This window comes from Camelus bactrianus, chromosome 1, assembly GCF_048773025.1.
Source record: "Camelus bactrianus isolate YW-2024 breed Bactrian camel chromosome 1, ASM4877302v1, whole genome shotgun sequence".
Lineage (NCBI taxonomy): Eukaryota > Metazoa > Chordata > Mammalia > Artiodactyla > Camelidae > Camelus > Camelus bactrianus.
The window spans coordinates 83,897,214-83,922,345 of record NC_133539.1 but is presented as its reverse complement, the minus strand read 5'-3'; the positions used below and the strand labels follow the sequence as shown (position 1 = coordinate 83,922,345).

Below are 25,132 nucleotides of genomic sequence, written 5' to 3'. Positions count from 1 at the left end.
TCATGACTAAAAATTCCTTACTGTTGTCTGTGTACAATTCGCAAAACAAACTCTTCCTCCAGAAAACACTACCAAAAACTGCTCTGGAAGGAATTAAGTTTTATAGCAAAAATCCTGGCTCCTACGTGAATAGATAACTATCCTAGCCACAAAAGAAAAAGAAATTGTATAGAAGACTGGAAAATTATTGCTCATGTATTACACAGTATGCAGCATTTGGTTGTTTTTCAGAATCTTGGAAAATTCCTCTGCTTCTGGCATACATGATTACTCATTTGAAACCTCTGATTCTTTCCCTACTGATTTCAGACTCCAAAGGTATTCTTTGCCTAAAGCTGCTGGCTGACGCTACAGAATATAATAAATGTAGGTGATAAAACACAACTCAATATTTTAGTCATAAAATTTGAAAGAGAACAAAAATTATTACCTGGACTTACCCATTATTTCAAATTCAAGAAGGGTATGTAGAAGTACATAAAATCGCTAATGGCAGTGTCTTTATAGTATTACTTTTCCAAGGTGAAGTATGCTGCTAGTTTCTTGAAAATACCAGTATAGAGCTTTTCAGAGGCCGACATTGCAGGAACTCTCCAAGGCCTATGAGCTGAATTTACGTAACATTTCCTTTGGGTAGAGCTTGTAATAGATGAGCTGTTGGTACTGGTCTTGCTAAATTTGTTGTTAGTTCTGTTTCACTTTTGTTTCTTTAGCATGTAAAAAAATAGTATTATATAATTATATTTTTATTGCCATATATTTAACAATATGTATAATTTAAAAATTTTACATCTTGAGAAATTTCACCAATTTAGTATTTTATTTCTCAGGCAGGAAGAAATTGGAGAGATTGAAGACCTAACATTTGAGAAGGGCTAAGGTAACACTTGGGAACCTTATGATTCTCTCCAGTTTTAGTAAATTTGTCATTTTAATAAAATTTATTAATTTTCAAAATAGGGGAAGGCAAGAAAAATATAGTTGAGCTAATTTATAAAAATAAATGAATTTAAATTAATAATGTTCAGGATCCTAGAGTAAATTTTTCATTTAAATCTCTTTACTTCCAATTGAATTCAGTATTTTTTTTAATTTGCAAGTGAAATCAACACTAAAAAAAAGGTGATGGACGTTAAATAATATTTTAAAAATATGTATCTAAGTGTGGTGATGGATGTTAATTAGACTTATTGTAGTGATCATTTCACAATAAAAAGATATCAAATCATTATGTAGTGCATCTGAAACTAATATAATGCTATGTGTCAATTATATCTCAATGAAAAATGAGTAAATAAAATTTTAAATGACATTTCAGTGTCAATAAACCAGTTTTAACCTTCTCATGTGAAAATTGCTGAAATCAACTATTTTTTTTCTCTGTAGGAAACATCACTATTTATCTTTCCCTTTTGGCTCTCACCTACTTAGCACACAGGCTTCCTGCATGCCACCTATACCTGACCTGTTGAGAGGTAAAGGAAGCTACATTCAAGGTATTCTGTCTTTTTGAGGATTCTGTGAGAGATGTTTCATAACTCTTTTTTATTAGATTTTACTAATGACCTAGTGGTCATTGTTAGCAGATCAACAAGCTAAGTCTGTGGCTAAGTGTATAACAAAGCAATCGAAACCCCCCTCAGTGTGTTAGTGGTGCCTTGCTTAGATCTGTCTCTAAGCCGCCATCTTGGTCACTTTGAACTATTTAAGGAGTTAGAGGAGAGTAAAGGGGAAAGTAGATGATTACGTGAAAACTAAAATGCTTTTCAATAAGAGAAACCACACCATCAACACCGCCAGTAAATACTCTGTGAACAGACTACTTTGATAATGGAGGAAATGATTTAGAAGGCCCTATTGCAGCAAGATGTGTAGCTAGGCTAAAGAAAGAGAAATTATCGTTTCAGACATCTTTAACCTTCTAAAGTGGGCCCACCCAGCATACCCTCAACTTCCAAGTTCTAAGGTGGCACAAGAAATTATTTTGAATTTGCTGCTTTATGTTTATTATAGCTAGCATATTAATTTTAGAAAATAGTTTAGTTGCACAGAATGTTAGAATGAATGGAAAAGGGACCATATGTGGGACTGAGAAGTAAAGAGAACTTCCCAAATCTTCTGTCACCTGGTTCAGGCACCTTTTCACTAGCTCACTGCCTTCAGTAATGCAGAGATTTCAGATAAGCAGGTGGGCCATGGAACGGATCAGTGGCCAATGAAACATCCATTTTTAATGTTCCCCTCTAAATGAACAGTTGGATTCTTTAGTATAAAGGAGGTGCTTGGTTTATCCATGACATTTTATATAGTTGGTATTATAATTTTAATAGGCTATATGATAGGTATTTATAATAATAGTAATTTCTTAATTGTCATGAGACATGGCTGGTCATACTTATGATGTATCCAGTGCTGAGCCCTGGGTCAGATATTCAACATTCAGTTTCAGAACTATTCCTAAAGGAAATCATAATCAGCTTCGTAAACATGCTTTATGCTTTAGTTTCCGGGAAAATTTTGAGTCAAAACAAAGGGAATGCCAGTGTTTTCACTTAGAAATAAAGTAGAACAAACTTTCAAATAAATATAAAGAAGAATCGAGTTACCTCAGGATAAAGTTCTGCTCAAATTAAGACTATGAAATAGAATCATTTGTCTTGGGTTGCTCTGCTCCTTCTAGTCTATTCTCTAGTTCAACTGTTCAACTCCTGGCATCCAGCATCCTCATAACTACCTTTGGCTTCCCAGAATCCTCGCCAATGACTGTGCCCTGTGCCAATGACATTCCCCACTTCCCACCCACATGTATACATTGGACTTTCCTGCTTGAAGACCAAGTATACTGACCTAAAATAATCCTTCCACAGTCTTGAGAGGGAGTTCAAGATGGCCTGAATTCACTTCTCGTGGACACACATATGGAACAATTCCTTCTGAAAAAGACCTGAAAAGCTAGTTGAACAGCTCCTCCACAACAAAGGAAGAAAGAGCCACATGCAGACAGGTAGGAGAGGCAGAGATACAATCTCACCAAAAACCCACCCTCTGCACGGTGACCCACAATCAGGAGTGAATGTCACAAATACGGAGCTTTTCCCTGAGGAGTAAAGGGTTCATGCACCACATCAGACACCCTAACCCCTGGGACCTGCACTGGAGAGAAGAGCCCCCAGAACTCCTGGCTTTGCAAAACCAATGGGGCTTACACCTGGGGGACCCATAGGGCTGTGCGGAACTGAGATTCTGCCCTTAGTGGGCTTGTGTGCAGATTCACTTTCCGCAGGACCCAGCATAAAAGGAGACTGAAAAGTGCCTAGCCTGTTTGTGATGAAGATTCATTGGCTAATCTCAAAGCATCTGCTGGAGGGCCAGGGGCCTACTGGGACTCTCCATGAGGACAGAGGCACTGGTGGGCACCATTTTTGCATTACTCTCCCTCTGCTTTGCTAGTACCTCAGGCTCATGCAGTCACAGACCTCCCCAGCTTCCCCACTGAAGCCTGAGGCATGCCCCATGCCTGTGCTCTTCCACTCCCTTACAAAAAGCAGTGGGTGCTCCCCAGCCCTGAGCTCTCTCCCAGCCTTGATAAGGCTGAGGCATGCCCTGACCCTGCACTCTCCTGCTGCCTCGCGAAAGCCGCAGGCAAACGTGATCCACACAGGAAACGTTCTGTGATTGCCTGGCTCTGGTCGCTGGGGCTTGCATTTCTGGCCCCACAGGACTAAAACAACTAGAGAGACAGTTCTTGGCTGGCTGCCACCCCCACTGCACAGACGTTAGACTGAAACACCCTCCCCCCCCCCGCCAGTCTGCCTGTAAAAAGGCCTATTTACTTATCCTAAAGCATCAGCCTCTGGGCAGACATGGGTTTACCACATATCTAGAGGCTTCAGAGGTGCTCTCGGGCATGTAATCTGGAGGAACCATCTTTGTGTTCTTCCTTGGCCTCACTACAGTTCACTGGTACTTCCCAGAGAGGAGCTTATACACTTGCATGAAGCCCCAGTTTTTGCACCTGTCACCCATGGGAGACTTCCAGATCAACTGGTCTAAAGACCAGCAGAGTTTATGAATGAAGTCCCATAGGACCATATATATCTGCTATACTTTAAAAAATGCTGCCTGAGGGGCTGGCTTCCAATCAGCCTGACTGAAGTTCCTCCCTTTGGAACACTGACAGGTCTTCGCACACCATCAACAAATGGAATCTATTAAGAATAAATCAGGCTGCTCAGACAATCAAAAAAATGTTTGAGAGATTGCCAAGAGGTAGGACAAGGTTGAACTATAAGGTTCATCACCTACACGAGGCCAGCCCTTAAGACTGGGAGAGGGAGTTGTTGCATCTGATGTGTAAAAATAAACACAGATAGTCAAGCAAAATGAGGAAACAGAGGAATATGTTCCAAATGAAAGAACAAGACAAAACTTCAGAAAAAAGACTGAAATGAAGATAAGTAACCTGCCAGATAAAGAGTTCGAAGTATTGGTCATAAAAATGCTCACCAAACTGGGAGGAAGAATGGATAAACACAGTGAAAACTTCAACAAACAGATAGAAAATGTAAGAAAGTGCCAAACAGAAGTCACAGAACTGAAGAATACAGTAAGTGAACTGAAAAATACACTGCAGGGTTTCAACAGCAGACTAGATGAAGCAAAGAACAGGACAGCAACCTGGAAGACAGAGCAGTGGGGCTCAGCCTAATTAAACTTCAGTTTTAAAAAATACAAAAAAAAAAAAAAAAGAAAAAAGAAAAGAATTCTTTCTCAAAATGCCCATTACTGTCTTTTCCTTTTCCTCAAGTAATTACTTAATCAAAGGAAAGCAAATTGAGTCTATTAATTAATAGAAGGATATTAAAGAATGAATTATTAACTTCTTATTCCTCCCAAGAATTTTGTGGGAAGATGTGTTAAATTAAAGGGCTGAACTCTAATGGCAGAATCCTAGACAGCCTGATGAGAGGAGGCGTGATAATTGTGGACGAAATAGTTTGACTTTTTACTATTTAGTTCCTGATTCTCCTGCCCAGTTGTAAAGGGGCTTGGGAACGTTTAAAGGGTGACTCAAGATGCCCAGTGCCTGGGTCCAAATCCCATTTAAGTCACAAACTATAAGGTCAAGAGTAAGTCAAGCACCATTAATTCTCTCATCTGTAAAGTGGAAGAGATAATCATATCTGTCCCACCTAGTTCAGAGGAATTTGCTTCAGAAAGAATAAGCCCACAGGATTCAAGAGGTTTGCAAACCTTCAGACTTCATTTAGGTAAAATTGAAAGCTGTAGAGGTACTCGTCATTGTCCACCTAAATTTGTTGGTACGTTTATGGGAAACTGCAGATTTGTTAAAAAAGTTAGCTTCAGCTGCCAGTTAAAAATGATAATTTTCCAATGATAATTATCCATGGAGCTTCTTTTCTTTAATTGTCAAGAAGGGGTAAAATTATGAATTCAAAACAAAGGACATTTCTTGTAGCACCCCTATTTCAGCCAGATTTCTAATTCTCAGCTTATGATATATGGACTTGCATTTTCATTACGCTTTAAATCTCAACAAGTTTTGAAGCAGTTACTGTGCACAAGGCACAATGCAGGGAGGGCAGCAGAAGGTGGGGATCTGATGATCAATGAACCATGGACCCCTCTGTGAAGAGCCTGCAGATGTGGTGCTTATTTGTTTAAAGGCTAAACTGAAGTTCTGGTTGGAAATTAAATTTCTCAAGGGGACTGCAGAGCAAGGAAAGAAGAGGCCTCATGATATAATCAGGCTATTTCTAAAGAAGGCCTTTTAGACAAGGCAGTTGGAACAGGTTAATCAGTAGAGTCACTTACAGCTGGGAAACATGAGTGATGCATAAACATCCTAAAACATAAATACCTACTTTCCTTTAATCCTCTCTTGATGTGGGGCCAAGGTCTTTGCTTTGTGTGTGGATCTGCTGTTGGTTGGAGCTCAGCTTCATCTTTTAAGCCTCAGAGCATCTTTCAGATTCCAGTTGCAGCTTCACTGAGTGGTGCAGGAACTTAAAGACACGTGCATGGTAAAGCCACTCAATGTAACATATGTCTAGAGCTGAAAAACTTTTTCCTTGGCCTTGTGTTTCACCTAATTTGACTACAATTTTTCTGTAAGCTACCAGCCATTATGGAGCTTTTCCAAACCACATATATTCATTTTCATAGAAACAACTTTTTTTCCACTCTCATATCTCATTAGTTTACATAATATTTGGTTAAATTACATAATAAAAATAGCAAGTGTGATTGCATAAACGGTTTTTAGAACAAACTATTTGCCTCTACTGAGCATCCAGCCCAGTCAGCGTGCTCAGGCCAGCTGGAGGTTAGTTGTTGTGCTGGGGGTCTTCAGCCCTGAAGGGTGGTGGGGGCGGAACTGATTTGCAGGGAGAGGGAGAGCCTCCCCTAATCCAGTGAGTTCGTTTCCTGGAGTTAAGGGCTCCTACTGTCGTCTCAAATGCTAGTGAGATAAAAGGAGGAACTGGTGATTCAACCAAAGGTATATGAGAGAAGGAACAGTGAAAGCAAAAGTCTTAGGAAGAGAGGGGGGGTGTAATAGAGTTACAGAGAGGACAAGTTAAGATAAAACCTAAACAAGGCCATAAAGTTAACCGACTGGGGTGGAAGCTTGCCATATGTTGGGGAGTAAATGAGTAGCAGACAAGTAAGGGAAAAGGAGTAGTAAGGGTGGGCTCCTCTTTCAATATGTTTGGCTGAGAAGGAAGATAGATTGGGGGGATTTCGAGGAAGAAACTAAGTTGAGGAAAAGTTTGGTTTTGGAGTCTGTTTTTGGATTAGCATACACTTAAACATTTTGAAAAGGAGCTAGTAGAAAAGAATGCTACTTACTACTTTTAAGTAATTAAATGAAGAGGGAAAAAGGCAGATATTTTTAATTGCTCTTGAAAATCTATTTATTCTCTTTAGGATAATGATGCTTTCTACTCATTCACAACTTTTAACGTTATTGAGCATATACCCTGATCTTAAGATTTGCTTTTCTCTAAGGATCGAGTGGATAGCACACTATACAAAAAGAGGGCCAAGTTCCCAGCACTAGGCTGCTAGTCCATGCATTTCCCCTCCCTCCTCTCCCCCACCATTGGCAGTTAAGTGCACACGCCCACTGAATAACTTCATTTGAGACTCTAGTATCCCTCTCAACATTTGCCTCTAACAATCACGTCTAGCACTGTGCCTGGTACCTAGTAAACACTGAATATATCTTTATTGAATGAGTGAGTAAACTTGGCACGCAAGATGGAGTCTATTTTTGGTATCCACCATATGTCAAAGTAAATAACAGAGGGGTTCACAAGAGAAATGTTAAAGAGAGGCACAGAAAAGAGAGAAAAAAGTTCTAGGAGAAAATGTTAAGTCAAATTCATTTGATTTTAAATGTGCTACAACTTTCTAGGCAGGGAAGCTTTAGAAGAAATCACAAAGGAAAACAAATGAAAACAACACTAACAATCTCATAACTAATAAAATTAGCAAGTCTTTAAAAAAAGTTTACATTGAGATTAGCTTAATGTGGTAAAAATATTTTTAAAAGATATGCTACAGGGATAACTATGAATTGCTACACATTTTCTGGAAAGCAGATTGACGATACAGATCAAGCACTGTAAAATATTCATGCCTTTTGATTTAGTAATTTCCTTTCCAGGAACCTATCCATGGAAAGTAATCTAGAACACAAGAAAACATTTTTGCATGCAAAGATAATCATTTCGAAGCTAGTTATAGAGAAAAACAGGAACAATCTAAATGCTGAACTATTGGGAAATAGTTAAATAAATTATGGTATAAATGGTATATTAAAATATTAATCAGCCATTAAAACTGGTTTTTCTACCTTAGAATCCTCAGAAAGGGTCCCTGGAAAAAGGAATTATGTGAAATAACCATTAGGAAGCATTTCTCTGAAAAATCAATATAGTAGCAGAAAGGATGGCAACAAGCAGTCCCATAGAAAGTAACTTTTGCTCAGTCTCTCAGAAGAGCTCTGGAGGAAGTATAGCTCATACCCCAGAGTTGTTCCCATCAGGAGCCTGGGAGCTGGCATATTTATATTTCTGCTCCATGGGGTTATTAATTAAGGGTGAGATGGAGGGGAGTAAATTCCCAGGAATTTCCCTGCCCTTTATGTGCAGACATCAAAGTGGCCTCCACAGCCTGAGTTACAGGTGCTGGCTGTGGGCATGAAAGCACACTGGAAGCCACTGTGCAGGACGTGGTAAAGGTCTCCAAGCAAATATGAATGGAGCACTGATGGATCTGCTTTACAGGTGTTTTCAAAGTATACTCCATGAGAAAAGGGAAGCCTCCTACACTGTTGGTGGGAAGGCAGGTTGGTGTAGCCACTATGGGAAACAGTATGGAAGTTCCCTAGAAAACCAAAAATAGAGCATTCATATAATCCAGCAATCCTGCTCCTGGGCATATATCCAGAAAAGATGAAAACTCTAATTCGAAGAGATGCACGCACCCCACTGTTCATAACAGCACTACTTGCAATGGCCAAGACATGGAAACAACCTAAGTGTCCGTCAACAGATGAACGGACAAAGAAGATGCGGTATATATATACAAAGGAATGTTACTCAGCCGTAAGAATTAAATAATGCCATTTGCAACTACGTGGATGGACCTAGGGATTATCATACTAAGTGAAGTATACATACAGGGAAAGACAAATCTTGTATCACTTAAATATGGAATCTAAAACACAATACAAATGAATCTATATACAAAACAAACAGACTCACAGATGTGGAAAACAAACATGTGGCTGGGGAAAAGGGAGGAATAAATTAGGAGTATGGCATTAACAGATACAAGCTACTATATGTAAAATAGACAAGCAATGAGGATTTACTGTATCTTGCAGGGAAGTATATTCAATATCTGATAATAACCTATAATGAAAAATGATCTGAAAAGTATATGTGTAACTGAATCACTTTGCTATACACCTGAAACTAACACAATATTGTAAATCAATTCTACTTTGATTAAACAACAACGATAGAAAAGAACATTCCATGATATGATGGAGGCTAAGTGAAAAAAAAAACTACTAAAAGTTAGTTTCAAAATACTTTATAAGGGGTCAGATTTATACTACAGCCTGAAATAACTAGAAACCTGTACAAAATATATGAAACAATGGTTTAGGTGTAAGACATCAGGCAGAAGTAATCCCACAGAGTGAGGAAACGGAAGAGGTGAACCTAATGATTGCTCTAACTACTGCCTGGAGAGAAGGCAGCAGGTCGGAGCAGGAGGAGTCAGGTGGCACGCGGTCATCTCCCTAACAGAGGAGACAAAACCGGGAGACTGCAGAGGTATTTTGCATTAGGGAAAGCTGGGTGAAGGGTACACAAGAACGATTTTTGCAACTTTTCTCTAAATCTAGAATTACTTCAAAATAGAAAGGTTTAAAAATAAAGAAATAAAAAAAAAAAAGAGAGAAATACACCATGACAACACTAATCAAAAGGAAGACAGAGTGGCTATGTTGTCAAAGTAGATTTTAGAGAAAAGAATATTATCAAGAATAAACGTGGTCATTTCATGATGATAAAGGGGTCAGTTTATCAAGAGGACATCATAATCCCAAATGTTTATGCACCTAATAGCAGGTCTTCTAAATACACGAAGCAAAAACTAATAGAACAAGGAGAAATAGACAAATCTGCAATTCTAGTCAGAGCCTTCAACAGTCTTTTCTCAGTACTGGATACAATAAATAGCTAGAAAATCTGTAAGGATGTAAAAGACCCGAGGAATACTATCAACCTACATGACCTAATTGACGTTTATAGAACATTCCACCCAAACAACAACAGAATCATGTTTGTTTTTTTAAGTGCACAGGAACTATTTACCAAGATGGACCATGTTCTGAGATGTAAGCGTCTTACTAAATTTAGGCCATCCACGTAAACACCACTTCTGTTCAATGGTGGAGTGCTGCTGTGCATGCCTTTGTGGCCTGGTGGGTCAGATAACATGCTCAGGTCTCATGGTAACTTGGTCATCCATGGTTAAGCATTCAGTCTCTAAGGCCTAGTAACAGGCCAAAAGCTGTTCCTCAAAAGTAGAGTAGTTATTTTCAGAGGGTGATGGGGTTTTGCTCCAAAATCCTAAGGATCTGCACTGTGATCCACCTCTAGGGACTGCTGAAGGCTCCAATCAGCATCCCTCTCTGCCTCTGACGATTCGGGTACCATTGGATCTGCTGGGTCATGGGGCCCAAGGGGCAGCCTTGACCTGTTGCGGAGCCTTCTTGTTTGGGGTCCCAATCAAAACGAAGTTTTAGGGACACTCAGTTAATGGGCCAGAGTAACACCCTCAAATGAGGACTAAATTGCTCCCAAATTCATGGACTCACTTGGCATTGTGCCTCTTTTCTGTTTGTACGAGGGGCCAGATGCAACAACTTATCCTTCACCTTAGAAGGGTTATCTTTCCATGCCCTGCACAGCTGAACCTTTAGAAATTTCACTGAGGTAGAAGGCTTCTGCATTTTTCTCAGATTTATTTCCCACCCTCTGACATGCAAGTGTCTTACCAATAGATCTAGAGTAGTTGGTACTTTTTGCTCCAATCAGCATAATGTCATCAATGTAATGGACCAGTGAGATATGCTGTGGAAGGGAAAGTGATCAAGATCCCTATGAACTAAATTGTGACTTAGGGCTATAGAGTTGATGCACCCCTGAGGTAGGACAGTGAAGGTGGATTGCTGGCCTTGCCAGCTGAAAGCAAACTTCTTCTGGTGGTCTTTACTAACAGGTATCAAGAAAAAGCATTTGCCAGATCAACAGCTGCATAACAGGTAGCAGATGTGTTAATTTTCTCAAGCAGTGAAACCGTATCTGGTACAGTAGCTGCAATTAGAATCACTCCTTGGTTAAGCTTCCAGTAATCCACTGTCATTCTTTAAGATTCATCTGTCTTCTGCACAGACCAAATAAGCAAGTTGAATGGGGATGTTTTGGCTACTATTTTCCTAGTTAGAGGCAGTTCCAATGGCTTCCACTTGACCTTTCCCACCATAATAGCCCTCACTCCTGGACAAGGAGCCAATGTTGGGGTTCTGCCAGCTTCTGATTATATCTATTCCAATTATGCATTCCAGAACTGGGGAAATAACCACAGGATGGGTTCAAGGACCCACTGGACCCACTGTGAGAGGGATCTGAGCTAAAATTCTTAGACCACCTACCCTCTGTAAGCCCCTCCTCTGACTGGTGGACCACAGTGATGTTTCAGGTCTCCTGGAATTAGTGTCAGTTCAGAGCCAGTGTCTAGTAGTTTCCAAGAGGTCTAATTATTTCCTTTTCCCCAAAGTACAGTTACCCTGGTAAAAGGCTAAAGGTCCTTTTGGCAAAAGCTTGGAGAAAGACTAACAGTATAAATTTTTGGCAGTATACCAGGGTCCTTCCTTAAGGGGACCCAGCCTCGTCTGTATTCAGAGGGCTCTGAGTCTGAAAACTAATTCAAGTCTGGGAATTAGTTGAGAGGTTATGACTCTTTTATAATTCAGGTTAGACTTTTGTCCACTTTCCCTAGAATTTGCTGCTGCTACAGATCAAGTAAGATGTAGTAAGCTTCCTGTCTGCCTCACTTCTTGGAGCACTATGATCAACCAACCAGTGCCACAGGCCTGTGGAGTCAGGCTATTCAGACTGCTGCTTGACTCTGCCATCCATCATGGCAACCATGCCCATCTTGCTTTTGTTGGTTGAGTGCCACCACTTGGCCTTTGCCATCCCAGGATCTAATTACTCCCATCGCATTCAGGTTTCTCAAGTCAATGGCTGTAGTCCTCACTACAAGGTCTGGCCTATAGAGACCAGTGATTACAGAGCTCTTCAAGGATGCTGGGGCTTTGTGCACAAATTTATTTCTCAGAATGGTGAAAAGTATGTCTTCTGGACTCCCTGGTATGTCTCCTGGTATGTCACCTGGACTCTCAGTTGTGAGTGAGTAGGTCTTAAATGACAAATCCACTGATTTAACAAATCTACATTCCAAACTCCTTAAGTCTTTGAATCCTTTCCTCTACATTAAACCAAGGCGGGCCTGGCATTTCTAATTTGCTCACAGTGGGCTACCCTGTGGTCCATGTTTCATCCAATCAGCCAAGCAGACAGTTAGAACTCTAGCCAACTCCCCAAGCTGTAACATTAAATCCAGAGTCTCTGCTTAGTAAGCCCATATTGATAATTTCAGCCTGATCTATGTTTGTTTCTTCCACCACTATCCCACACCCTCAGTGTCCATTCCCATGCATGTCCCCTAGATTTCTGTCTGTGTAAATTTGAAAACTTACGTAGTTCTTTTGGAGTGCAGCCCCCTCCTCACAGTCAAACTTTGTACCTTTGAACCTTAGGAGCCTGCTGGGACCTGAGTCTAGTTAAGAGGTCTAGAAGCAAAGAGGGGTAGTGGAGACGGGTGCTGAAAAGAATCAGCTTTGTGTTGCACAGCAGCCCTGTACAGGAGAGCGTTAATTTCCTCAGGCAGTGCGGAGTTTATCTTCTCCGATGGAGGGGTGGGGACAAGTGGAGAGGCTGATACCCTGGGCGTAGGGAGGCTGCTTCCACTGAGAAAGAAGACTCATCAGAATTGAGGGGCTCAGATTCCCCAGCTTCCTCAGGGTCTTCCCACACACTCCTCATTACAATTAAAAGATTCCCTTTCCCAGTCAGTGCCCTCACTTTTAATAGTAGACACCCTGTGAAGCTGGGAGTTCAACTTGTAGTTCAGTCAATTGCAGGATGAAATTTAGTGTTTGATTTTCACCAGTCTCAGCCCTGCAGCTACAGGAGATAAAGATCACCTTCAGGACACACATATAAGTGTTTGGCTCATTTATGTGATGCTTGAACTGGGAATTAGTATCCCTGAACTCATCCTTTTCTTTTACCACTTTGTCCAGCCACGTTAGGGGAAACCAGCCAACCTCACTATATTCATTAGATTTCCCAAAATGTTTGACAGCATTGTATATGCAGCCACTAATCTCCTTGCTTCTTATAAGTGGTTGGTTGCTTTGAAGTATAATGAAGATATTCTGCATATCTGTATTGCCAGATCATGCCATAGGCCGTCAGTGCTCTTGTTACTACTAGAAATAGAGTCATTAGCATCTTTCAATTTAATCTGATTAGAGAGCCAATTAAAAAAAACAAAACAGAACCAGTTCAGAAAGCATCCTTAAAATTCTGTTCCTCTAGAACCACTCTTAGCACCAAAATCTGTATTAGCCAGTGTTCTCCAGAGAAACAAAACCAATAGAACATATACAAATATTTTTTTCTATAGAAAGAAAGGAATTTCTCATACAATTAAGGAGGCTGAGAAGTCCAGGATGTGCAGTCGGCCAGCTGGAGACCCAGGAGAGGAGACGGTCAAGTTCTAGTCTGCACCCAAAGGCCTGAGAACCAGGAGAGCAGGAGAGCAGGTTTATTGTATTCAGGCCTTCCAGGGATTGGATGAGGCCCACCACACTGGGGAGGGAAATCTGCTGTATTCAGTCTATGAATTTAAATGCTAATCTCATCCATAAACATCCTCACAAACACAGCCAGAAATAATGTTTAATCAAATGTCTGTGCCTGCTGTTGTCCAATTGTGTTGACGCATAAAATTAATCATCACATGGAGGATGATCAAGAAAGGAATCAAAGACAATTCTATGTTTTCTACTTTAGATCCTTGCCTGAACAATGGGTCCATACTTGCTGAAGAGAATATGGAAAGATGAACAGACTTGAGGTACCGGTAAGAAATTCAGTGCTGAACATGTGGAGCATCTATGGCACATCCAGTTGTAAATATATGGCTTTGCATTTGGATTGGAGGTAAAATGTCGACAGCTACTAGTATATAAGCTTTAGAACGAGTGGATGAAATTTGCCAGAGGAAATCTGGATTGAAAGAAAGAGTCCAGGGTGAAGAATGGAACCCTGGAAAATTACAAACATGAAAGGACAGGAGAAAGCCAAGGGCTCAAAGGCAAAATAACAGAATGAGGCCAGGAACCCAAGGCAGGGGCTTCAAAAGTAAAGGAAAGGAAGGGCACCATCCACTGCTGAGGTCCAGTCTGGTAGATACTGAAGGGGGTCCAACAGAAATAGCAAATAGGAGGTCTGTGCTGTCTGCAGGTAGAAAAACCTGCAGACGTGGGATGGATTGAAAAGTGACCCTGCAAAGGACATAGAGACATGAAACATACACTTACCCTGTCAGCAGCTTCGATTGATGGGAAGTGAAGAGATGACCCAGGATGCAAACAGGTTAAAGATTTTTTTCCCCAAAATGCTGAAGGAAGATCAGGGGCGGGAAGAGGATCGATAGGGAGCAAGCTCCCTGGAGAAGAATGGGCTCCAGAGAAAAAATAGGCCCAGAGCATATGAAAAGTTTGGTTTTAGACATGCTGGTATTACTGCCCATTCTTCAATATTAAATTGCATTCTATCATAGGTGATAAATAAACATTTCTATGTTTTAGATGTTACCTTTGTATATGTGCTGAGGAAATTGCTTAATTTCATGATTTCAAAAAGTATCTAGGTCCAAATGGAATAATATATTTGAAATTACTGTGTAAACTCTGAAGAACTATATAACTGCCAGGAGTAAAGTCACTGGGAGCAGTTTGAGAGAAATGTAATTTCTGTCCTTTATTCTCTACCTAAGTAATAATAATTTGTCCCAGGGCACATGTTTCTTTTGTAAGAGGTTCACAAAATCGTAGTTTCTTGCCTTTCTTTTTTTCTCTCTCTCTCTCTTTTCCAAATACCTTCCAAATATCTCCTCTGCTTCCTATCTTATAGACCAGTGTTTTTCTGCCCTGCTCTAATGATCTTTTCAGAGTTCTCTATTTTGCTCATTTCTGCCCCGTGAATCTATCCTAAGCCTAAATTTAATTTTTCTCATACACTGATTGAAACTTCACTATTCTAGTCAAAATCTTGCAATGGCTTCTCCAACTTCTCCTCTGCATTAAATACAGAATAAAGTCCACATTTCTTAGCCTGGGATTCAAGGCACTCCCTAATCTGGTCTCCACTTTTCTCTGCAGCCTTCTCGCTAACTTCTGTCTAGTACCTACTTATATTCCACTCCCATCAAGTTGATATGTTTTGCTTCTTGAAGTCATCTAGATGGACCATATCTTTTTATACAGCTTGTGCCTTTCACAACTTTCAGAGGCACTGTTCACACTGCGTTGTGGCTGGTGCCCCCTGGCTTTGTACAGCATACAACCTGCAGAAGTGGTAGCGGCGGCCCCTGTTTCACAGCAAAAATACTGCTCCAACTTCTGAACTTCAGTTACATCATGATCTGGATTTCCAGATCCAGCTGAATTTCCCTCTCTATTCTTCTTCAAACCTACATATAGAGAAATTGTAACTAGATCAAATTCAAACTCATAAGCCCAGTATTCAAAATCTTCTTAAGCTAACTTCTCTGTGAGCATCTCACTTTATCCTCAGCATGAATGCTCTATTATGAGTGAGCTGTTGTCTATAATCATTTCTCTAGATTGAGTGCCCACCATCGAGCAATTTCGTTCTCTTTCCTTTCACCCTCACTCCTTCCCACCCTCTTCCAACAATTCAAAAACAATCCATCCTTCATTAAGTTAGACAGTTTCACCATCTCCATAAATCTTCCGGTGCTTATTCTGCCCCATAATCATCCTTTCTTTCCTGACTTAGTATTGAGGTTATAATCTGTGCTGCAATATTTAACACTTGGTTAATATCACATCTTATGCTCATTTGTCATGCATCTAATTTTGTCAGCGATCAGTCAGACCATGATTTTTCAGTGGTTGAAACTTTGGCTTTTATGACATTTGTATCTCTTGAGCATAATACACAGTCTTATAGTATATACTTGTTGATTTGATATTTTCACTAAAATTTTAAAAAGATAAAACTCTTATATCAGTCTGTAGGGTTCTTAAAAAGTTAATTTGTAATTTGTAGTGTAATTTGCAGAGTTTTGGGGGGTTTTTTGGTCTGTTTTTTGTTTTTTACTGTCCAGAAGCTTCTTTAGTCTTTGAGTTCCATTAGGAAACTATGCGTTTATTCTATATTTGGTGTGACTTGATGAAACTCAAGCGAGCCAGTGATTGTCTTCCCTGGAGTATGTGACTCAAGGCCACTGGTGTCTTTCTTGACCACCCGGTGGAAAATATCTCCTTAAAAAATGAAGACAAAGAAATGTGGAAAGAGCAGAGAGATAAAGGGGAACTGTAAGGACCTTCTGTGAATGCCTGGATCCTTTTATACTTGAGGTCAGCTGCATCCCTGGATTGGCCATTTATATGAGTCAATAAATGCCCCCTTTTAGGAACTCAGGCACTTTGAATTGGGTTTCTGTTGTATTGCAACTGACTCATACATATGTAATACCATTCTACTATCTTGCATTTTGTATATGCAAGCACTGTGTTAGGTTTTGTTAGTGATATCCACTTGGGCAACTAACTCATTCTGTCCTTTAGTCACTTTACAATCTAGTAAGAGAAAAAAGGTATACAGATAATAATACATCACAATACAATGATAGGTGCCACATTAGAAACACAAAGGACTACAGAAGTCAGATAAAGGACTCATCTCTTTTGTTTAAAGGGATCACAGAGGCTTCATGGAGAAGGCAACATTAGAAATGGTCCAAGGATAGTGCAGGGCTTTCTCAAGGAATGATAAAATATCTAATAATACGGGAGTATAGGTTTTGAATAGTGAGGATTAGAAACTAAATTGGAAAGACAAATTGAGGCCAAAGAGTGGATAAACTTAAGAATGCTAAAATATGGGCTTCATTAGAAAAAAGGGAGCCATGCCAGGATTTTGAAAGGGATCAAAGGATTGTGAAATACACCTACTATTAACAAAAAGAACATTGAAGCTAGTCTATAATGCGGGAGCTTGGGAAGGGAAGTGTAGGAATTATACTTGAATTATAATTTTTGTAAATCTCTTTCTTTTCATAATGTTTTCTTAAATATCTCTATTAACATCTGTCAACAAAACATTTCTAGCAAAGTGTATTCAAGTATGTGAAGGGATTTGAATCGGTATCTTACAGGTATGTTAATCATTTACACTATCTGTATTCTTCAGAGATTAACCCTTTGCCCAAATCATAGAAAAATCATTACTATGACTGAGTTTGAATTATTTTTTGACATTTTTACAACATGTTTAAACCTTTAATTATCCATTCAATTCAAGGCTGACGATGATTACATTTACTTGAACTAGCCATAGGCTTGAAAGTAGAGTGCATTCTTTGGGTTGTGTTATGCAAGGTATTTTTAGAGAATAGATAATCTTATTCTTTTGTCCTTTGTTCGGCTATACTTGGCACTCAGAAGCCGTGCTTTTGCATTGCATGCACACGCTTAGAGAGGAGCTTAGAAAAGTTCTCTTTCACCAAATTGTGGGCAGAAAATGACATACTGTGTAGCACAAGCCAAGTAAAGAAGCGAACTTCTCACAGAATCACGAGACGGCCCCATCTGTAATTCTGGGTGTAGCTATGGTCTCATGCCAAGTCTTTGCTCTAGGGGAGCTAAATCGGACTCTTTCCCAGAACTTCCGAGAATAGTTGTATCCGTTGAAGGTCCTGATGCCAAGTGTCTGATGACCACTGGCCCAGACTCACAGGAGTCCTTTCTACCTGGCAGCTGCCTAGCTCGCCACAGGTTGCTTAGGAGAGGCCATACTGCTCTTTGACAAAGCAGTGTCTTAATCTGAAAGACCAGGACCCACTCTGATAATCTTGAGATTAGTAGCAAATTATGTTGTGGTTACTATTGGTAGAGTCACAAAAACTTCTTAAGCATTTTAGAAAGATTTCCACTTGAAATGTGTTGAAATAGAAAATTTTGTGTGGAAAGGTAGTTGTCTGATATCTGAGAAAAGATAGCTGGGCTGGTTTTCTCTCCTTGGTGACCGACCCAGTACAAATCACCAGGTAGGCATTTCTGTGTTGAATTTGTATTGCAAGCTGAAAAGCTAAACCAGGTTCATGTTTGACCATCTTCAGGGAGCAACTATATCTGATTTGAGTTCAGGAGATAACCGATCTTACACGCTTCTGATTCTGATCTGCCGTTGTGACTGGCCAGACAGAGAAGGGCTAGATCACCTAGGAATAAAGTGGGGCACTGAGAAAAAGCAGTAGAAGGTGTGAAATTTTAGAGACAAGGGCCTGAGAGAGGCGGCTGTTTCTTACCGTGGCCCTTGAGGGAATAGTAGCTTTACCGTTGTGAGCATGCCTAGGGGGCTTCTGCCTTTTGTTTATTTCTTCTGGCTCCTATGCACTCACCTGTGTTAATATTAATAAATTACTCTTTGCTTAAACACTTCATGTAAGGGCCGATTTTCCCCACAGCCTGGAACAGCGCCACCACTACCACAAGATGAAACAAGCATGAAAGAGTGACAAGTGCGCTGGTGAAGCAACACTCTCCTTTATTTTCTTTACGCTTCAGATAATAATGACTCTAGGGGAGGAAGAGAAACTCCAGAACGACTTTGTTCTCTTCAAAGCCTGAGCCTCAGGAGGAAACATAAGACAAGACACCTTTCAGGCTGAGGGGCCACAGAACACACGAGCCCTGTGCCTTTATTTTATTATATTGATGATACTGAGTTCAAAAATTACTTCATAAAAAACAGCTATGGATAGTGGATAGAAAAAAACCCTCAGTGGTGGCACTTAAATCAAAACTTTAGTTTGTTCATAGGCATTTTCAGTTGCATTGCCTCTTGAAGCGTGCAGAATTTTAATGCATGAGAGGGGAAAACAAGTAAATGAAAAACCTCTGGATTTTCATCATAAAATCAAATAAATAAAGGGAATGTCTTCATAACTGTTAGACATACACGGATGAGTAAAGAGTTGCTGAGATTTCCTATTAGTTGACGTGCTGGTTTCCAGTAAAGAAACCAACGTGTACCCTTGGACTGTTGGTCAGAGCACCATGGAATGAAACCGAGTGGCCAGTGATGTAGTTTTAGACGAGCACCTGGACCAAGGAAGGGAAGAAAGGAGAGGGAGGGGGAGGGTTTTCTCCAGGAGCATAATCTTTCCAGGTCGGGCCCCTCTTTTCCAGGCTCACCCACAGCCAGGCTCCCATCCTAACCACGGGCTCCTCGGGTTTTGGCTTGCCCACCTCCAACCAACTGCACACTTAAATAAGCAATTTCACCTCTTCTCCCCTTGATTACATACCAAGAACTGAGTGTTATGTTCTGAATATATCCCCCCGAGTTTATATATTGCAGCCCTAACCCATGTCATGACTGTGTTTGGACATAGGGCCTGCGACAAGGTTAAATATGGTCATAAGGGTGACGCCCTATGAAAGGAAGGAATCTTTCTAGTGGCTGGCTGGTTCCAAAAGAAATCAATTGATCACCCCTGACATGTTTATTGTGGTGATTTTTTTTTTGTACCTTCGTCGTGTAGGTACCAGTGACTTCAACTTTCAAATATTCAGATGCGTGACTTCAGAGATGTTTGATACAAGGCAACCGATTCTCTTCTATTCTAGCACACATTTGGCCAGTGTAACACCAGTAGCCCTTTACCTTCCTGTTATTGATGCGCTGATATTTCCTGTAGGTACCAAGTCATGTGTCAACACGAACGTCCATTTTATCTCCTTTTGGAAGTAAAAAGGAACAATTATCCAGCATCTCAGCTAATTATAATATGTGATAGGCGGGCTTTGGCTTAACTCTGTGAAGAGCATGACCAGGTCTGTTTTTTTGAATTTCTGATTAATAAATTCACAAATCCCTCATATGCTTCTAGCCCCTCTTAGGATCTCTAACAGTTTCTCCTGCCAGTCTTCTGAAACCTCACCAATACATTTTTTTTTTTAGCTAATATTTACCAGTTTGACCATAAGAAACAGGGACACCCATTCTCTTTAATCCATCTGATCCTGTTTATAGTAATATCTTTGTTTATATTTTGAGGTCCATGTTATAAAGCACATTCACATACTTCTCATTGAATCATCACGACCACCTCCAAGGGTAGCTTATATGGTCAGGTCATGCCCTCCCTTAGCACCTGCTTTACCTTTGCAGGATTTTCTAATTGCCTGTTTAATTTTTTTTAATTTTAGTAAAGTACAGTCAGTTACAATGTGTCAGTTTCTGGTGTACAGCACAATGTTCCAGGCATGCATATACATACATATATTCGTTTTCATATTCTTTTTCATTAAAGGTTATTACAAGATACTGAACACAGTTCCCTGTGCTATACAGAAGAAACTTTTTTAAAATCTATTTTTATATATAGTCAGCCTGTTTAATATTGATCTATGTGCCTTGCGCAGTACTTGGCATACAGTTGGTGTTCAAAGGAATGGATGACTTGATGAATGAATGAACATTTCTGTCCCTATTTCACCCCTGAGAAAACTTGAGACTCAGAACATCTGAGTCTCTTGCCTAAATTCAGAGTTAATAAATAGGCTGAGTCAGGGCTCATACTCTTCTGGACTTCAAGCCCTTCCTTTTTCCAACCCAGCTGCTAGACTGCAGAGAAAGCACCGAGACAAATTTCTCAAACAAATAGAATTGGTAGAAGCCAAATAGGAAGCGTGATTGTGTTTTAGTTTCCTAGGGCTGAGGAAATGAAATACCACAAACTAGGTGGCTTAAAACAATCAAAATGTGTTCTCTCTCACCGTTCTGGAGGTCATGAGTCCACATCAGGGTGTCAGCAGGGTTGGTTCTTTCTTGGGGGCTCAGAGGGAGAATCTGCAGTCTGGCTGTCTTCTGGATTCTGGTGGTTGTCAGCAATCCTAGGCATTCCCTGGCTTGCGGCAGTACCCACCCCCCCACCCAGTCTCTGCCTCTGTCTTTCCATGGCTTTCTACTCTATGAGTCTGTGTATCCTTTGTTCTTCATAAGGGCAAAGGTGGTTGGATTTAGAGCCCACTCTAATCCAGTATGACCTCATCTTAACTCATACCTTAATTACATCTCCAAAGACCCTGTTTCCAAGTTGGATCATATATACAGGTACCAGGGTTTAGGACTTCAGCATACCTTCTGGGGGAACACAGTTCAAACCACAACGGAAGATTTTTTTTAAGGGACTACTGTGTGAATAATTTAAACATAGTTGAATTATTTCCACAGTAACACTTGCCATAGGACTAAGGTTGTAACTTTATTAAATCACTCAGTACACCATTTCCTCAAGTGTGTTTTATAACACTTGTCTGCAGGATATTAAGAGGTACTGCTTCGAGGGAAAAGGGGTTTTATTATTAAACAGTTTTAAGAAACAGTAGGTCAAAGAAAGTTAAATAGCCTTCTTGCTACGGGACTCCTCGGAGCCATTAATATGCCAGTGTGCATCACAAAGATGGAGTATGTTTCCCAAACTGATACAATGACAGATCATTTTTTTAACTTGAGTGCTGTCCCAAGGAACACCATTTATGAAACCCTACTTTCACAGTTAACATTATGTTGCAGCTATCTGTTTACAAATTTGTCTCAGTAGATTGTAAGCTTCTGAAAGGCAGAATCCAGATTTCACTAATTTTTGAATCCTCAGAGCACGCTTAGCATCTGGCAGCGACGGAGCCCTGTGGTTGTACAGGATGCAAACAAATGATGCTTCCTGGACTCATGCAACCCAACCACACTGGACATGTATATTATAAGTTGAGATTTTTTTCAGCCATGTCACAAATCTGCCCTCTCTTCCTTGACCGTAAAGAGGTTACCTTTTCTCAGATAGTAAGAAATTTGAGAGGGGGCAGTCCAGAACCATGCACAGCTGCTCAGAATAAATCATTGAGGACACAGATCATCTTGTTTGCAACTTCTGTAATAGGAGGGTTTCATCTCTGTTGCAGAATGGCTGCTTCACAGCCAGCCATCACTTCTGGGCTCCAGGCAGGAAAGGGAAAGTCCATTCTTTCTTATTCTCTTCCTTCCTTCTTTCCTTCTTGCTCTTGCTCTCTCTCCCTCCTTCCCCACTTTCTCCCTCCACCACCCCCTCTTACACCCCCCTCCTTTTAACATTTAAGAAAATAATAGCTTTCCTAGAAACCACACCAAGAATTTCAGCCTATATTTTGTTGTCCAGAAGTAGGTCACACAGTCCCCCCAATGCAAGGGAGTCTAAGAAGGTGTTCTTTTAGGCTCATTGTCAAGCCAAAAAATGGGATCCCATTGGCAAAGAAGAATGAGAGAAAGGCTTTTGAGTATCAGAGTCTTAAATCCTGTGCAATAGGTTTTTTTGTCACTATTGTTATTGTTAACTGTAGTAGAGTTGTGGCTATTTCTGACCTATTTATAGAAAAAAAGTTTTTCTTTAATTTAAATATTTTTCTATTTTTAAATTCCATAAATAAGACATTTGTTTCAGTAATTACTTAAGCTGTTAGGTTATATAACCAACTAGTAATAAACTATCTTGATGAGGGAAAAAATGTGTTGGAGAGTGTCCCAGGAATTCTGGACCCAGAATAGTAGGCTAATTGAGTGCTTATGCAATCATTGGATAAACTCACAATACAACTGAACAAGGAATTAAATATATAACCCCAAAATATCCCATTGATTCACTGCATTGGGAAACCAGTATTAACTTACTGCATCCTATTGATCCAACATGATAAACAGATCATTTTAATGGGGACTTTGATTCCATCATGGTTCAGTTTCCAACATATGTAGGAATTTTATATCAGCCAGAAAACAGCTAGCAGTCCTTGGGCCATGCTGGTCTGATGTTTGCTTTACCAAGTTGGTGCTGTTTCCCTCTGAGAGACAGCTATCCTCAATTAAAATCCTGCACTGTTGGCTAAGTAACAGGCCAGCAACCAAGATTTAAATTGTGGAGAAAAAATTCCGAAGTGTTGTCTGAATAATAGGAAGGAGGAACTCAAAAATAGAAACTGCTTTCTTCTGTGATCACCCTTGCAGCCGTTAGAGATTTTCCCATTGATTCTGGGAGTGTAGGACACGCAGATTAAAATAAAGTAACTGTAGCAGCATTGGCGTGACTTTTTCTGTCAATTTAATTAATTGGAAGTTTGTGAAACTTAGGACTTTGATATAGCTGCTTTATTTGTCTTTCATTCTATTCTTAGGCTTTCTGTTCCTATTTAGAAGGTAGTTCTTTTTTTTTCCCATTCTTTTTTTAATTGAGCTGGTTTACAATGTTTTGTCAATTTCTGGTTACAGCCTAATGTTTCAGTCATACATGTACGTACATATGTTCATTTTCATATTCTTTTCCATTATAGGTTACTGAATGGAATATTGAATAAAGTTCCCTGGGCTATACAGTAGAAACTTGTTGTTTATCTATTTTATATATAGTAGTTGATATCTGCAAATCTCGAACTCCTATCAAGACAATTAATCGAGGAACCGCTCATGATTAAACATGATGCGATAGCACCTGTGGCTTCTGAGACGTGAATGCAGTGAGACTGACCTCACTCTCCCTCAGATGTCGGCTCAGGAAATCCTATTTCTAGGGAGAGAATGAGGGTGCTTTTGGCTTTGTCACATCTCCCAAGAATTATGGGATTGGAAAGAGTATAACACCCTCCCCAAACTGGTTAAGATCAGACCCAGAAGCTTTGTCCAATCTCAGCCCCTAACTCTGGGCCAGATTCCCTGATAGACACATGGTACATTTTCACTGTGTTTCACTTCCTTCAGATTCTACAGGAAGCCCTGTGGATTGTGCTGGGGACACGCCAGGGCTTAGGCTCCTAGACAGCTTCTCGGGGCCCTTTCTTCATGTCTATGCCTGAGGGCCTTTGCACAGGCTGTTCTTTTTGCCTAGAACATTCTTCTCTCCCCTACTTCCTTTTGTCTACATTCCCTTCAGGTTTCATTTTAAATTTCCTCTGCATACTAGGTGAGTTTTTCCCAGTTATGAGCTCCTGAATACACTTCTAGCTTACTTATCATATTTATAATTGTTAATAATTTCTAAATTATTTGACTAGTACCTTATATTCTTCCTTGGGTGCAACTAAATAGGAGGAGGTCTGAGAGGATACAGGAGAGGAATGGAGAGCTGTGCAGCTACCCCAGCATTGGGCTTCATTTTCTGTTTTAACTCTTATAACGATGCATTATAATAACCTCTGTACATGGTGCTGGCTTCTGTCAGACTGCCAGTGTCCCAGTCCTGAATACTTGTTCTCCTGCTCCAGCCCTCCTGGCATTGGCTACTCCAATACCCCAGGGGCTGACAATTTAGACTCTAGTCATCTATTCATGAAAAGTAGTTAACTTTTCAAGCCATCACGTGCCAAATGCCAAACAAATCAGCCAGTGTGACAGATCGGTACTGTCCATTCTGGTGGCCTCTAGCCACGTGCTGCTGTCAAGCATCTGAAATGTGGCTATTCTGCCTTGAGATGTGCTGTAACTATGAAATACACCCTGGATTTTGAAGACTTCAAATGAAAAAAAAAGAATGTAAAACATCTCATTAATAATTCTAATATTAATTTCATGTTTAAATAATATTTTGGTTATATTCAATAAAATAAGATCTAAAACCCATTTCATCTATCTCTTTTTATGGTTTTTTTCCCCCTTAACAAAGGCACTGGGATCGAACCCAGGACCTTGTGTATGCCAAGCACTAGAGCTACACTCTTTTTTCTTTTATAATACGGCTACTGAAGTTTTAAAATTTGATATGTGGCTCACACTGGTGGCATACACTATATTTCTATTTGACAACTGCTGTAGAATTTCAGAGAAGTATTCTCTCTGGGTAATGCTCAGTAATTCTGATGAGCTCAAAGTGAGGAAAATGCGATCAATGGAAAGAGTTGGGGAAGGCTAGATCCAAAGTCATAAGTGCTTGAGCCTTCATAGGAGACATTGCATCACCTATATGTCCAGGAGTGAGGGCTCTCATCCAGAAGTAGCTTTCTGTAAAGTTTTTGAGTAAACACAGCAAACCCTAGAGTACGTAGGAAAGGAAGAATGTGAAAGACTTGTGGCATGGCTTAATGTTCCAGAATAAAGAAGAATGTTTATCTTGAGTG

At 40.1% G+C, this 25,132-nt stretch overlaps 1 protein-coding gene across 16 annotated transcripts in view; it reads left to right on the top strand.

Annotated features, from left to right (window-relative positions):
• LOC123616013 (uncharacterized) overlaps window positions 1-25,132 on the top strand; it is a 101,100-nt gene that overhangs the window by 1,625 nt on the left and 74,343 nt on the right. For 6 of the 16 annotated variants that reach the window (XR_012508597.1, XR_012508589.1, XR_012508590.1 and 3 more), the window contains exons 2-4: window positions 831-880; window positions 1,387-1,496; window positions 13,749-13,818. Coding sequence is in view for 6 of the 16 variants with exons in the window: in XM_074368296.1 (XP_074224397.1) it covers window positions 13,798-13,818 (21 nt within the window). In the remaining 10 variants the exon portion in view is untranslated. Of the gene's footprint in view, window positions 1-830; window positions 881-1,386; window positions 1,497-2,867; window positions 3,005-13,748; window positions 13,819-25,132 lie in introns of all 16 variants that reach the window. The other 10 variants (XR_012508593.1, XR_012508595.1, XM_074368300.1 and 7 more) reach the window with 5 other exon arrangements.